The sequence below is a fragment of the Tympanuchus pallidicinctus genome, unplaced genomic scaffold (assembly GCF_026119805.1).
Source record: "Tympanuchus pallidicinctus isolate F22 unplaced genomic scaffold, pur_lepc_1.0 scaffold3, whole genome shotgun sequence".
Taxonomy (NCBI): Eukaryota; Metazoa; Chordata; class Aves; order Galliformes; family Phasianidae; genus Tympanuchus; species Tympanuchus pallidicinctus.
In genome coordinates, this window is record NW_026294747.1 from 28,807,050 (window position 1) to 28,822,804 (window position 15,755).

The following is a 15,755-nucleotide window of genomic DNA, read 5'->3' on the forward strand; positions in this document are numbered from 1 at the left end:
TTGTGCTATGTCTCCCTGAGATCCAGATAGACTAAGATACAATGATATGAGAATAAGTATTTTAGCTAATGCTGGTTTCTCTCCATCCTTCATTTCCTAGTTGAAAGAAATATGTAGGGCTGGATTATCCAAGAGAGCAGATTGCATTCTCTGGGTTCTTTAGTGAAGTTGTGTGTAGCCTTTTTTTTTTTTTTTTCTTTTCCTATTTGTTTAGTGGTGCATTGTAATGTATATACAGAATCTCTTGAAAAAAAAATCATATTTCTTTTGGATGTGACTTCCCAGAGGTCTGTGTGTGCCACTACATTGGCCAGTGGAAGCAAAATGAAATTGCTGTGATCTACTTCCACACAGACACACAGATTAATACCATGTCTTTATATTTGTTTACTTAGAATCTATTGTCTTTATAAAAAAAAAAAAAAAAAAAAAAGGCAGTAATTATTAAAATGAACACTCAGCAGATATCTGTATTTGGATACTCGGAATGTCTTATTTCATGCATGAGTCAACATAAACATTTGAAAGCATGTTTTGGATATGCTTCCTACGCAGTTAATGAATTAGAGACTTTTGGAGTTAATTACTGAAGGCAGCTGAGGTGCTATTGCTTCCAGTTACCTCGCGTACAGAGATGCTAGCAGTTGTTCAGACTTGTTAGTCTGAGCAGTGTGTTGGCCTAACTCCTAGTAAACTCCAAACAAGTGCATTTTATTTGCACTATGTGAGAACATCCAAGTCTATTAAAATTACTAGGTGTTTTTTTTTTATTGGGCCGGGGGGGGAGGGGAGAGGGAGGAGGAGGAGGGATGGATTTCTTTTTCATTTGGCTGAGTTTGTTTGCTTTGTTATTGTTCCTGTCTCTGCCCACAGGTAACATCATGGTGCTGTGGTCAACTTGCAGAACATCAGTACTTAAATCCGTAACAAACCGATTCATTAAGAATTTGGCCTGCTCGGGTATTTGTGCCAGCCTAGTTTGTGTGCCTTTTGACATTGTTCTTAGTGCCAGTCCACACTGCTGCTGGTGGATCTACACGATGCTCTTCTGCAAAATTGCCAAGTTTCTGCACAAAGTCTTCTGCTCAGTGACCATTCTTAGTTTTCCAGCCATTGCTCTTGACAGGTAAGAGGTTAAATTCTCCAGGATGATAATCCTTGATAAGCTTTGTTTTTCAGCCCTATGAAGTACTTTGAGACTAAAAATTTGTCTTCAAAGGAGTTTTTAACCCTTCTTTTTTTCCTGTTAATATTTCTTGGTCAGTAACGGAAATTGAAGCCAGACAACTTCAGACTATAGGAAAAGTGCACATTTTTAACTGTGAGAGTTGAAAGCCATTGCATCTTAAAAGAATTTAGCAATGCCTGTGGTAGGTTGTCCAATTTCAAATTTAAAACCTATTTTTTAAAAAAAAATTATTTTTAAAAAAGCTGCTATTAATACAGCCAGAATTAATTCAGGGAAATTTTGTATGTGGATCAGTCTAAAACAGAAGTGGACATTTGGACTGCCTGAGTCTTAGAGTTGTATTTATTTTGCTTATTGTTGCTAGCTGTCATTGATTCCACCTAAATGCACAGCTCTGTCATCCTGAGAGTGGCTGTAAGGTATTATTAAGGAAGGGTGGACACTGTTGTTATGAAGCTTATACTACTAAAACAGTGGGATTTACATACAATTAGATAAAATTATTGTTAGTCTGCTAACGTGTCACTGCAAAGTGTTAGCTATATAAAGCAAACTTTATAGCTAGTAACGCTAATGTTAATAACTTGATAAGTACAGTATATTCTCTGTAATGTACATTTGTATTATGTGCAGTATAATGTCATTTTTCTTAATAATGTTCATACATCAACATAAAACATTCTTTTTTTTACCATTTTTGTAATCTTGAAATATAAATATTCAGTCTTTTTCTACAGACCTAACCACAAAGCCAAGACCCTTGTGCTTTTCTTTTATGACGAGATCATCAGTTGGAAGCTCAGTGAGAGATGTAGGGCATTTTGCTCAGACAGCTTGTGAGAGACTTCTCAAAAGCACATGCTCTAAAATTGACTGTTTGTTTTTTTTCTTTTTTTTCCCCCCAACAGATACTACTCTGTTTTATACCCTCTGGAAAGAAAAATAACTGATGCAAAATCCCGAGACCTGGTTATCTACATCTGGGCCCATGCAATAGTGGCCAGCATTCCAGTATTTGCTGTGACCAATGTGTCTGATATTTATGCCATGTCCACCTGCTCTGAATCCTGGAGTTACTCCCTTGGCCACTTGATCTACGTTGTCATCTATAACATCACCACTGTGATTGTACCAGTGGCTGTGGTATTTCTCTTCATGATTCTTATTCGCAGGGCACTGAGTGCCAGCCAGAAGAAAAAAGTCATCATAGCTGCCTTAAGAACCCCTCAGAATACAATTTCAATCCCTTACGCCTCCCAGCGAGAAGCTGAGCTTCATGCCATGCTGCTTTCTATGGTTGTGATATTTATTTTCTGCAGCATCCCCTATGTGACTCTGGTGATTTACCGTACCATACTCAATGTTTCAGATATTTCAGTCTTTCTGCTTCTCACTGCCATTTGGTTGCCCAAGGTCTCTTTGTTAGCCAATCCTTTGTTATTTTTAACTGTTAACAAATCTGTACGAAAGTGCTTAGTGGGGATGATAGTACAGCTGCACCAGAGGTACAGCAGGAGAAACATTGTCAGCTCAGGTGGTGTTGCAGATGCTAATCTGGAGCCCAGTGCCCGTTCAGGGAGCCAGCTTCTGGAGATGTTTCATATTGGGCAGCAACAAATCTTCAAGCCAACAGAAGACGAGGAGAATGAAACCAAATCTGTTGGCTCTAGTGACTTTCAGCAGAAAGAAATTCCTGTCACCAGTTCAAAAGTAGGACAGACTTCGATTCACAGATTTATACCACAGACGGTTGCAGACTCTGCAGCTCAGGTGGCACCAGCTGTGCCTGCAGAAACTGATACGGGAAATGACAAGTATTCCATGCATTTTGGTTTTGGACCCTTTGAGCTGCCTCCTCAGTGGCTGTCAGAAAGTCGGAATAGTAAGAAGCGACTCCTGCCTCCTTTGGGGAATACCCCTGAAGAGCTAATCCAGACAAAGCAGCCAAAGTGTAAAGCAGAAAGAAAAATCAGCAGAAATAATAAAGTCAGTATCTTTCCCAAGGTGGATTCTTAGGAGGAATAGGTGACTGACAAAGGTCACCTAAACTTATATGTGTGATCCCATGGATCTTTGCTGTGCTGAAATCTGTTACAGGCTGATTTTTTTTTTTTGTGTGTGTGTCAAGTGTAATTAAACAAACAAAAGGGAAATATGCATACAGGTGTTCTTTATTCATATGGTTTCGTGAAAGTAATATATTGAAAGATCACGATTTTTGTTTTTATTTGTGAAATACCTATGATAATACATTCCTGATGAGCTTTCAGAAAGTACATGTGGCTTTGGGAACAGTTTTCTTATGGCTGAAGTATGGAAATATGGCAGTCAGTTTGCTGGGAACCTTCTTATATTAAGATGGTCTGGATATTGAAGAAGCTTAATAGGAAAAGCTATAGGGAGCACGAGAGGATACAAGATGGATAAGACCTAACCTCACATTAGCAGACCCAGCAAGCTTCTTCTGCACGTTTTGTTAAAGAAGTGAGGAGGACCATGAAGTATATCTATTAAGCCAGTTTCTGAAATCAGTGTTAAAAGTAAAACTTGCTGGACTCTTACACAGGTTATTTAGCAAGTATCTGCTAAACTACACCTTTTTAAAACTTAAATCAATATTTTTTGTGTTCAAAATTTCAGCGAAGCCAAGGATACCAAAATTGTCTTGTGTGTCACAAACCCGAGGATGACGGATTCAGAAATAGCATTTCTTTTTTAAAAATCGTTCTTGTAGTTCTAAGTAGAAACTGTACTGGAGAAGCCTGACCCTAATAAACAAGAATGTATATGCCAGGGGCATAAATGTAACGTTTGATCTTATGATAAAGGATATATACAAATGTCCCAACAGTATTCTGTGAGTATTGTGTACATAAGCAAAGGGTTGCCCTTAAAATTCACTCCTATCTACTGGTTCACTGAGCTTTTTTTTTTGTGGGAAAGGTAGCAAATGGAAGAAAACAGTTGGAGTTGCTTACAGACTTGTACTGAATTGTTGAGTGTGGAAGCTGATTATGGACCCCAAAAGGCAAGGTTTGCTAATGCTGTGGCTCAGTATTGTTAGTGAGGTTTTCATTTTACCTTCACCAACATAAATACCAGCTATCGTATTCCACTTGTCTCACAGACTCAATCAACCCGTGTATGAACATGAGACTTCTGAATCTGGTGCCTAATTTCTGATCAAGTCAAAGTCAGCCATCCCTGGTCTCAGTGTACCAGCTGTGCTTTGATAGCTCTCTGTTTGTATCCTTCTGCAGCTCATCCTCCCAAACTTGTCATTTCCTCAGTACTGTGTGAATTTCAAATGTACCTGTCTATTAAATGACCAGGAAATTATTGTCACCCCAGCTGTAATCCTTTGGTCAGTTGCAAGTTAGTTGTTCCTTCTTTTTTTATTTGCATTCACTGTTGACTCTGGGTGAGAAAAACTGGAAAACACAAGTGACACCCAGCACTCCTCGTGATTCTCCTGTAGTGTAGCCCTTTGGTGTATGCTGGATCTTTACCTGTCATTATTGCCTGTTGGGAAAGTATTTTTCTTTAAAGAATGCTTTTTGAAGGGACAAGGTGAATTGTTTTGCTGAGTTCACAGTAACTTGCCAAATCCAATTGATTACTGTTAGAAGTGTGGGAAAAATTGTGCTAAGGCAGAATTTGTAGATGTGCGTATTCTTCCTTTGAGGAGTAGGAGCAAGTCAGCTGCTTCTACTAGCTTTGAGGTGATGGATTTCTATAAGACACTCAAAGCAAATGCTTCAATTAAAAAAAAAAAAAAAAAAAAAAAAAAAAAGAAAAATTCTCAGTTACTGTGAAAATGGTTTTCACTGTTTGTTCAAGAACTTCCCAGTGTGGAAGAGCAGTCTTCAGTGGTGCAGATGGATGGTGGGAACCCAAGCTGCCATGCTAAGCAGATGATGACTAGACTGAGAACAGGCAGAAGAAATAATGCAGGAAAAGCTGTTCCTTCTGTGACAGGGGTAGTAAAGGATCATAGCATACAGGTTTTTTTAAGTACTGATTAAAAAAAAAATGTATTTTTGAATTTAATTAATAAAGAGTCCATTAAAGACATGCCCCAAACATTAAAAGCAAGGTAGAAGACAGTGTCCTTATGAATTTAGAATAAATTCAGTATTTACGGCCTGCTTATGCATAAGCACTGATCAGAGTCTTTCTGATTGATGAATGTGGGTAAATGGTTACTTGGATTGAAACTTCCTCTGAGGAAAACAAACTCAGTATTGTCCCTTCCAACTCTTATGTTGAATGAAATGCTGATGGTAAATTTGAAAAGCCAAACTGAATAGAATTTAATTCTATATCTGGAAAGTGAGATATTTGTGTTGATTTTGGACTTCTGAGACAAAATTTCTTTCAAACAGGACAGATATGAAAAACTGTATGCAGGACTTTTTGTTTCTGTTTTTTTGTTTGTTTCTTTTTTAAGCAGAAATTAACTAAGGTGGAGTTTTTTTTATTATTATTCCTTCCTGAGAAATTATTTTGGAATATAACAGGTAATATGATTTTATTTTGATCAGTTTATCTGTATGAGTTTTTAGGAGAAATGGGAAAAATACATAGAAGCCCATCTTTGCATAGAACAAAAAATATCTGTGAAATTCATAATGCATCTTCTATAGAGATCTGTAATCAGAAAAGTAATTCAGGAGATGCCTTATGCAAGACAGAATATTTGTCTTGTACAGTTTGATTTCCTTGAAGGCAGTGGTACCTTTGAGACTCTGCTGCTGTTGGCTTGTTGTTCCAACAATTTCTACCAGACAAAATGTTCTTTGGTATTCAGTAGGAAAAAAAACCACCAAGACTTGTTTTATTCTTTATTATTGTACTAAAGAATAGCAGTTGTTATTGTAACGGTTGTTTTTAAGATACATTTTTCTCTCCTGATTACTGGTGAAAGAAAGTAAAGTGCCAAATGAAGCTGTGGGAGCAGAAGAAAGGAAAGCCTGGGTGATTTGTGTGAAAATGGATTCAAAGGATAAATCTTAATTCTGGATAATAAACTTGAAGGAAAGATGGAAATCACTTTTCCGCCATTTAGAGATGAAAAATGGAAAACAGAGCTCATATTAAACGAAGGAATCTTTTAAAAGGAGAAAAAGACTTAAGGGAACCATGTCAATGTACTGTTTTGAAAATATTGTTAAATTCAAATAAACTTGATGTAAAAATTGAAAAAACAGTCTTTCAGCACCAAATAAAGCTATGTTGGTTGGCTACTTTGCAACACTGTATTTTGCACAATGGGATAAATGTGCAGAGAAAAGCAGTTTTCTAAAAGCTCCCCAAGTGTTCCAGACTGTAGCTACCAACAGATCTAATTGTTATGAAACTGTGGTAATTTAATGAATGCATTTGTTATGTTTTTAAGGGTACTTCAAAATGTATCTATCGATAAGGTTTTGCAGAAAAATCTGTTTGGATTTCTCTAGTCTAATTCTGCTTTCTGTTTCCTGGGAAAAGATATGAGTGAGCTGTACAGCAAAGAGTGGACAGAAAGGTAAGAGAGCTCGCAGCTCAGGAGTGCTGAGAATCACAGCAGGTCCCATGGCTGCTGTGAAGGTAACCAACCAACCAACCTGCTCTGGAGGCAACTGCATGTCCCACAGAACCCAGCCGAAATTCCTGCCTTCTGACCTTGCACTGGAGGATTGGGTAACAGGTGTCAACTTTAGAAAAGCGAAATCCCTGCCATCTCATCTTACTTGAGTTATTGTGTAGGCATACTTTAAGCTGTGGAGGATTTGATATAATTAATGAGGTGGTTTTGTTTGTTTTTGTTTTTCTCTTCTGGACATAGGAGGTTACCCTCACCCCCCTACTCCTCCCAGAAAAAAAAAAAAAAAAAAAAAAGCATGGGTGAAGTCATTGCATTTAAACACTTTAGAACACTTCTATCTCTTCTAAAACCACTTCTTATTTTATTTGCAGTGACATTCTTTGTGTCGAAGTAGAGCTATTAGCAGGATTTCTAAATGAGTTATAACAAGGTCCTTAATTATCAAATGGCAAGCATAAAATGAGTGCAGTCTTCAATCATTCATAATTCAAGGACAGTTCAGGAATACAAGACAAAGCACATCTTGTGGGAAGCTGCAGGACTCCAGGTGCAGGTGCTGATTTCTCTGCAGCTGTGGAAGGCCACAGAGCAAGATCAGCAGGAAGCAGCCAGAAGTTTCCTGTGTGCAAAGGGAGCAAAGAGTGCTCAGAGACATATTCTTGTTTGCTTTCTTTAGGAACAACAAAGAGTGGGATGCAGAAGCATTTTCCAGCTCCAATGAAAGCTTGTCTGTGTGTACATAGGAGCAGCTCTCTTGTTCCTTAAGTGGACTTTCTTTAAAGAAAGCAGAACAAACATGAAGTCAGATCCAATTCCTAAGTATATGCTTGCTAAGGCGAGGGTTTCTCAACATAGCTGTAATGTGACATCACTATAACTAAAGATAATGCACCAAGATGGTGACTTATTTGAAAAATTCCATTGTGCTTATAAGCAGGGTTTTTTTTTTCCCGTACCTCCATTTTCTGTGCAACCAAGACCTGTAAGTTTTGCCTGGATCACATTCCCTGCTCAGGGACTTGGAGGATCTCCTTGCTCCAGGCCCCTTGCACCAACGCAGTGCAGTGCAAACTGCTCTGGACTTCTGCTTCTATACTCTGCTGGTTTCCAGAGAAAGGTGAGGCAGAACAGAAGACAGGACCTTTCCTAATGCAAATCAAAGAATGAAAATCTGGATTTATTAGGCACCACATGAATTTTACCAATGGTTCTGGATTCAGCATTCCTGTTCAGCCTTTCTTGCTCATCTGGCAAGGTACTATTATAGTGCTCCTACTGGTGGGGTATACTACTGAACGCTGCTCATCCTCAAAGGGATTTCTGGAGGTGTCAAAATACAACCTAGAATTCCTGATGTTTTGCCCTTGACTTGGCGCAAGCCAGTCAGGAGAACATAATTGGTCTTTCACAAGAAAAGAGCCTATCTGTTCCCCTAACATGGGGAGTTAATATGTTTGTTTGTCCTGATCTGAGTAGTGGAATCTGCCTTAAATATTTCGCCTGTTGTAAAGAGATGCTACTTCAGGTGAGCGCATAAAGAAAATGTAAAATATCGAAGACCAGTAACTAGTTGGTGTTAAACAAAGTTGTGATTTATCATCCTCCCTGTAAGCCAATGAAGGTAGTGCTTTGGCTGCCTGTTTGTGTAGCAAAATGCTGCTGAGAAGTATGAATAGCAGCAGGGAGGCAGCGGCATGGAGAGCAAGTTTCCTGCATTTCCCCCTCATTTGTTTTTCTCCTTGACTGGATTAGGGAGAAAAGGATAAACGAATTCTGTTGCTATGGTGACCGTGTTCTGAGTATGGAGACAACTTGTCTAAATGTGTTTTCAAGATGCTGTAATCTGTCTTGTAGGATTAAAAAGCACAGTTTGGAGTGCTTTTCTTGTTGCGCTCTATTTAAACAGTTTTCTCTGATTGAGTCTGTCTCCTCTCCCTCCCTCTTCCCATCATTCTTCAGATAAGTCTCTATCATGGAACAAAACTGACATACTCCCAAAAAGGCAAAAAAGAAAATTACATACTTTCTCTGCTTCACTAGTTCAAGCTTCATTATGAATATACTTGCCACCTGTAATAATATTTCAGGTTCTTTAATATTTGATGATGTTTACAGAAACTCATCTCTGAGAAGAGGACTGGAGGCTCGTGGCCTGATCTTCTGCTGCCACCCTGCTGAGCTCATTGCAGTGCATGGCACGCGCTGCAGCAAACAGCCGTGTTGGGGCTCAGAGGGCTCTGATGGTTGGGCTGCTCTCAGGTCCTGTCCCTGGGTGCGCTATTGCTGGAATTTCAACGGTCATTAGAAATATTTATTTTTTCCCTGAGCGTTATAGGTAAGAGGTTTGAGAATTACCGGTTGGTCACAGCACTGCGATTAATCCTCAGATCCTATTTGAATGTAGACAATAAAAAGGTGGGGTGGGGATAGAACGTTAGGTAATGGCACTCTCCAGTTACAGCTCCTTACTAACAGTCAATAGCCTCGTAAATAACAGTGATCTCAGGGTTGGTTCTAATGAGTTTACTTAAAGCAGCCATTCAGTTCTGTACAGGTCAACCACAAAGCCGCGCGTGCAGGCTGGACCCGCCGCCAGCAGGAAAAGCAACTCGCCCGCTCTCTGCGTCCGCCTGCAGCTCTCGCGACCGCGGTGTCTGCGGGCCGTCGCCATGGCAACGGCAGCCGCCGTCCGGGTAACGCCGGCGGCCCCCCCGCCCTGCGGGGAGCACGCGCACCAACGGCCGCCCAGCGCGCGGCGCTGCAGGCGGCGCCTGGGGCTGCTGTGGCGAGCGGGGCTGCGCGGTTCCTTATGAGATGTGTGCAGTTTGGCGGGGATTGTTTTAGTCAGTAAGCACTTTTGGATGCTTTGATTGCCCTGCTGCTTTGTGTTTGTACTCGTATAAAAGCTGCGTGTTTGAGCGGCGAACTGGAGCGCAGAAAGATCTCTCAGCGTTGAATTGTTTGAAATCTGTTTAAGCTACACCTGAAGTGGGCTCGAGTTGTTTTACTAACAGACTGTGAGCTTGGAAGGTGGTGGGTTTTGTTTTGTTTGTGTCGCCAGTTGGTTGGTTTTTGTTTGTTTGCTGTTTTTTTCCCTTCAGGTTTTAGGTCCCAATGGATATGACAAGGGGGAGCTTGGATAAAATTTCACAGCCTGCATGTAGCTCAAGAGCTTACCCCAGCTGCAGGCGTTTAAGTGTCTCTGTGGAGTTACTGGCACCAGAACCTTTTTTGCCAAAGGTAATTCTTGTTACTTTTAGCTGCTTCCTTTTTTCTTGTTAGAACATTGAAGAAATGAAGTTCTGCTCTCCTAGCTTTGCAGAGAGTTCTGGGGTTTGTGGCTGTGCAAAGGGCTGTGAGTGCTGGCTGCTCCTTCTGCCTGCAGAATAATGTTTCATTTGGTTTTTCTAAGTCATTAAGATGGCTGCAGAAAGGTCTGTTCAGCATTGCAGTCTGGGGAATTGGATTGCATTCTACTGTATGCCCTCAAGTTGCAACAGTGGAGATTTGGGTTGAATATTAGGAAAACTTATTCTCTGAAGGAGTGGTCCGCCGCTGGAAAGGGCTGCCAGGGAAGTGGTGGAGTCACTGGTCCTGCAGGTGTTCAAGAAACATCCAGATGTTGTACTGAGGGACATGGCTTGGTGGGAAATATTAGTGACAGGTGGATGGTTGGACTGAGTGAACTTAGAGGTGCTTTCCAAACTTGGTGATTCTATGATTTTATATATTCAATCGGATTACAGAATATATTCCATTTAAAGTTTTTTTGTTTGTTTTGTTTTTTAATAAAAATCATAATATTCCAAGAATTGCAGATCAGCTCCAGGAATGTAATAAATTCCATAAGAAGTAAGATGTTTGTCCATTCTCTGAGAAAACTGGCAACTGGGATTAACTTAATTTTGGGAATAGATTTATGTGATACAGTTTTTAAGATGTAGGGACTGAGACTTGAGAATTTGAGATTTAAGTTGATTTACTTAAGTTTATATCCCACAGTGTAGTACTTGCATTCATCCAGCTGCTCTAGGCATCATGCCTAGATGCTTCATAAATGCATTAAAATAATTTTTTGTAGGTTCGCAGTCAGATTTTGAGGATACCATCAGATAACTTTGAGTCCACGTTCTTAACCTAAGCATCCTAACCAATTGCATGAAAATTGCCATCTCTTGAGACTGATGAATTAGATACAAGCATATCAGCCTTTTAAAGAGGAGAAAAAACTCAATAGTATGAGCAAGAGGTGGAGATGCTGCCTGGTGCAGAGTGCCCACAAGTGGGAAATGAGTGAGGCTGTTGTATATGCAGACTGGTTGGCTGTATATACTGGTTGTACTGTGCCGTAGCAGAACTAGTATGCATCTTCAGAGTTCCTTCCTAGTCCAAGAGTCTATAAAATGTTGAGCCTAAGAAAACAAATTCACTAGTGTGATATCTAAGAAGCAGAACTCTCATCTGAATTTTTTGTTTAAGTGCTACTTTGAGTCTTGTGTAGAAGCATTATTAGCCTTTGTAATGATATGTGATTAGTGTGATTATCTCCTTCTTCCCCCCCAAGGTTTTTGTTTATATGGTAGTGACTGATTTGTATTTCATAGGTTGGTTCACCTGTCAGTTTGGGTGTTAGTCATCAAAGAAGCTTGGAAGACTGCTGTCTAGAAGAAAACAAAGGTGATGGTGGGGGAGACCTGTGATATCAAGGAAGTAGAGAGCATGACCGTTTTTCAGGAGTGCGTGCTGAATCCCAGCGAGTTGTCTGGTGTGGAAAAGCTTTCCATTTCTTTGTGATGTGACTAGACTAAGTACCATATATTTATGGTTTGCATAAAATTCTATGCAAAAATTCTATGCTCTCTGGAGCATAGAGAGCACTGTATGCAAACAAGTGAAATTCCAAAAGAGAAAGGGGGTCATGGTGTCGAAATTCATGCCTTCATTATTTTGAGTCTCATCTTTGAAATACAATTGTAATAGCTGTGATAACGCAGCATATGCCTTGTGGCATCTAAAACTGTGGCCTGTGCCTGGTTGGTGGCCTAAAAAATGAGAAGAAATCATACGCATTTGTTCCATGAAACCATGATAGAAAGTATTTTCAATAAAGTGTTTTATCCAACTTTTCAAAGATAATGGTAATTTCTGCTCCTGGGTTAAACGTGAGCTCAAGTGTAGTAGTAGGTAACTTTTTCTTTTTTTTTTTTTTTTTTTTTTTTCCTCCTTGAGAGAGTTATTCACCATAGAATCTCAGTGGCAATCTCACACTGACAAAAAATTTGTTTCCTTAGTTGTCAGTGTTTCAAACACTTGAAAAGCTTCTTTCACGTCTATGTAATTGTGAAAGGCTTTCTCCTGTGTTTTTCAGGATATGTCTCTAACTCAGATTCTGGAGATGAGACACAGACTTCAGTATTTTGTGAACCTTCCCAAGGAAAAATAAGTAATGCAAAAGAAGGTATTTTCTGCTTTATGAAGTGTGTGGTGCAGTAAATTTCTTTTATGTTAATTTTCATGTGAGCATTCTTCGAAAATATTTATGCATTGTCGCATTCAAGAGGTTATAGATTATTTGTTTAAAGGTTATTTAATTTGGCTATGTGGTAGTGTCTGTGTACTATGTAGATTTGGTCAGTCTGCTAAGGAAGTAGAATCCAGTGGTGGCTCTATCTAGTGCAGCAGTGTCGGTCATCTCACATAATAGTCTTTGCTTCAGAACAGAAATCACATAGAGTTCAGCTTCAAACCTTCACTTAGTAATTTAGATCCAAATCCATCTGCAGAGTTCAGTCCGGTTGAAATAAGTGACTGATTACCTTTTCTCCTAGGTGCTTCCCTGGAGCTTGGCTACTTCTGTACAACTCGCTCCTTGTTATGTCACTCATCTTTTTTTTTTTTTGCACCATGAAGTAGACTGATGTGTTATGGTGAATGTTTGGGGTCAAATGCACCATTTAAAGCTTTTGACCTATAAACATTAGAAAATGAAAAAAGAATGCAAGGACTCAAATTTGAAAGTCTGTGGGATTGGAGCAGTGCTACAAATGTGTCTTCTGATACTGAAGCTTTTCTACCAGAAAAGGGAGATGAGTACAAGGATGCTGTAGGAAGAGAAAAGGCTAAAAATGAACAGAAATAGAAATCTGCATGTTTAAGAAAAAAAGTAACAAAACAGAAATGCATTTTGATTAAGTAATGATAGTTTCTATAATGTTTCACCATTTCTTGTCAAAGAAATATTGTCTAGAACCAGTAACAGATTCTGCTTTATTTGAGATAGAAGTCGAGATTAGATCTCCTATAACATTTAGAAGAAGAGGTATTACTGTCTCTCTCAACCGCATAATTATTTACTTTAATGAAGGACATTTCAACATGTATTTTAGTAGCTGTCATGAAAGAAAAACTTGAGTTGTTCTATTATTTTGTCTGCCACTATTGTTGATACTTTGGAAATACAGTCACTCTTCAGTGAAGTTTAAACTGGTTGCCCAAAGTGGGGTGTTCTTCCCCCACCTCATATCCGGTTGCTACAGTTAAGAGTTTGATTCAGTAACCTTTTACAAAGACTTTGTTTTTCTCTGCTTAAGAATAATTGTGCTTTCATCTACAGTTGTTATCAAGCTACTTGTACTGTGGGTTTTTGTTGGTTTGTTGTAAGTTGAAGTATATCAAGCTAACAATTTAAAATCTAACCTGCAGCAAACTCTTCCAAGTTATTGGATTCTGAAAAGGCAGAAGGAGATCCTCAGATTCAAGCAGCTATAAGGAAAATGAATAAGCTTGACACAATACTGGCAAAAAGACATGTTAAAGAGAGAGCAGTTAAAAAACAAGGCAAGGAAATGAGAGCAAAGCTCTGGGAAGAACTTAAGGTTAGAATAATACTATGTTCTAGTTCTTAGGTAATCTGCTTTGGTACTTTGTCTTATTAGAGCAGCTGGAGATGTTCTCATGTCTTCTTCAAGGAAACACCACAGCACAAATTCCTTTACATTATTCCTGTCATAGCCTCTAGCAGTTAAATGTTGCTTTAAGCCTTAAAACATGACTTTCAGTATTTCCTCAGAAGTTAAAATATTGTTTATTTTTCATAATGTAAGTGTAATTTGCTAAAAAGTCAGGGTTGTGGTTGGTTTCAGTGCATCTCATAGTGTCAGTGCATTTGGATGAACAGCTGTATATCTATTAGGGAAATGCTTTGTAGAATGTGTCTTCATGAAATAGTGCAGATTAGAGGCCTTGTAATTTCAGGAGGTGTTCATATAGCCTCAATAGTAAAATAAACCAAAAAGTAGATGTTAAAACCTAAGGAAAAAAATTTTTGTGTAACATTTGTTAGACCTGGTAAGCAGAAGATTTTGTTGCAACTTTGAAGTATATATGTGCTAGTGTCTTTTATACTTATGCTTTATTTCTTTTAAATAGTCTGTCAGTACCATGGGAATCCATGAGGAGATAGAAAACACAAAACTCTTCTTAACTTTGATCTCATCGTGGCAGGATACAACTGGTAGGTAGGAAAGATTTAAATACGCTGAGCTGATGATTCTGTATTTTGATTAATGTTCATATTTTTGTTGGGTACAATTAAAAATTAAAAAAAAGATTTTATAAGTATATCAAAGGACTGGAAAGATAGAAGTCCAGAATAAGTAAAGCTTGTGCTTTTCAAGTCAGTGGCCAAGGATGTACGACTGAGAACACTGCTACATTAAAATACTGAAAGTAGTTATAAGGAAAACACAGAGCGGAAACCTGTTGAAAAACTTGGATGTCTTAATTGTTTTGGAATGTCTGGGAAGTAAGTCAGTCAGTCCTGCCCAGAGCAGTGGTGGAGTCACTGACCCTAGAGGTGTTGAAGGAACATTTAGGCGTTGTGTTGAGGGACGTGGTTTAGTGAGAGCTATTGGTGATAGGTAGATGATTAGACTGGATGATCTTGTAGGCCTTTTCCAACCTTAGTGATTCTGTGAAATCATTTTATTTGTTTTCAAGGTCAGTTTTGACGTTGCTGATGATGGCCGCTGGCGGTCTTAGCTTGGAGTTTGATAGGCTGGCAGTAAAAATAAATAAATAAATAAATAAATAGGCCTAATATATTTTAGGCCTAAAAGAGTTGCTTAGAAATTCTAAGGATGTGGACTTGCTACACAAGTGGCAAGTGTGCTTTGGAGAAAACTTTCATATAGGAGTGGGAGAGATGATGAGAAGGAAGCAGAAGAAGTGCCATAGTAAGATTCTGATGATTTGCCAGTACAAGAGGTATGGAAAGCCTGTGCCTTTTCAGAAACTGTTAAGAGAAGAAACAAAAGTATGGGACCCAATGGTGATACTAACTATGTAAGTCACTCCAAAACGAATGCCTCCTATTTATTTCCATGGAAGCTACGGTAGATAGAAGGAGCAGAATAACACTGACAGACCAAACTCTCAACTGCAAAACAGTATTTTTTAACATAGTCACCACCATTTGCTTTGCATTTTCATATGCAATAAATACACAAGAGCCTGCATGCTGTGCTTGTAAAAATCTTCATGGTTGTGTGGAATGTTGCTTGTCTTTCATGTTGCTGTTGCCACTGCTGAAAAGTACCACCAACTGCTTTATTGTGATGACATTCCCTGTTTGGTCTCCTTAAGTGTTCAGCAGGTGTTAATGAGTGGCAGTGGGTGCAGTTTTTTCTACACGAAGGGAATCAGCTCTACCCCTTTTCTTCACATGCACTTCCATGTCAGATGCCATTGCCCCTCTGCTGCCAAGCAGAATGTTGGTGGGAAGGTTCAACTTTTACTGCCGTACCAACAATGTCTGCCTCTGACCACGTGGAGCAACATAATAAATTAGGAGACATTGCTTCTGGAGTATCCCTTGTATGTGTTTTAAAACACCGGAGGAAGCTGCCATGTGTAGCCATGGTTCTTGGAATGTAGTTTAAAGAGTAGAAAAAGGAGTATGACTCATTTAACTTAGCTTTG

General features: G+C 39.1%; 2 protein-coding genes across 2 annotated transcripts in view; both read left to right on the forward strand.

Moving 5' to 3' along the window:
• GPR176 (G protein-coupled receptor 176) overlaps nt 1-4,987 on the forward strand; it is a 31,097-nt gene extending 26,110 nt beyond the window's left edge. The window contains exons 2-3 of the mRNA XM_052694900.1: nt 874-1,126; nt 2,098-4,987. Coding sequence (XP_052550860.1) covers nt 874-1,126; nt 2,098-3,205 — 1,361 coding nt within the window. The 3' untranslated portion in view covers nt 3,206-4,987. The remainder of the gene's footprint in view (nt 1-873; nt 1,127-2,097) is intronic.
• Nucleotides 4,988-9,883: 4,896 nt separating this feature from the next.
• Nucleotides 9,884-15,755, forward strand: part of FSIP1 (fibrous sheath interacting protein 1) — a 73,689-nt gene continuing 67,817 nt past the window's right edge. The window contains exons 1-5 of the mRNA XM_052695451.1: nt 9,884-10,016; nt 11,381-11,453; nt 12,145-12,234; nt 13,479-13,651; nt 14,205-14,289. Of these exons, the coding sequence (XP_052551411.1) occupies nt 9,891-10,016; nt 11,381-11,453; nt 12,145-12,234; nt 13,479-13,651; nt 14,205-14,289 (547 nt within the window). The 5' untranslated portion in view covers nt 9,884-9,890. The remainder of the gene's footprint in view (nt 10,017-11,380; nt 11,454-12,144; nt 12,235-13,478; nt 13,652-14,204; nt 14,290-15,755) is intronic.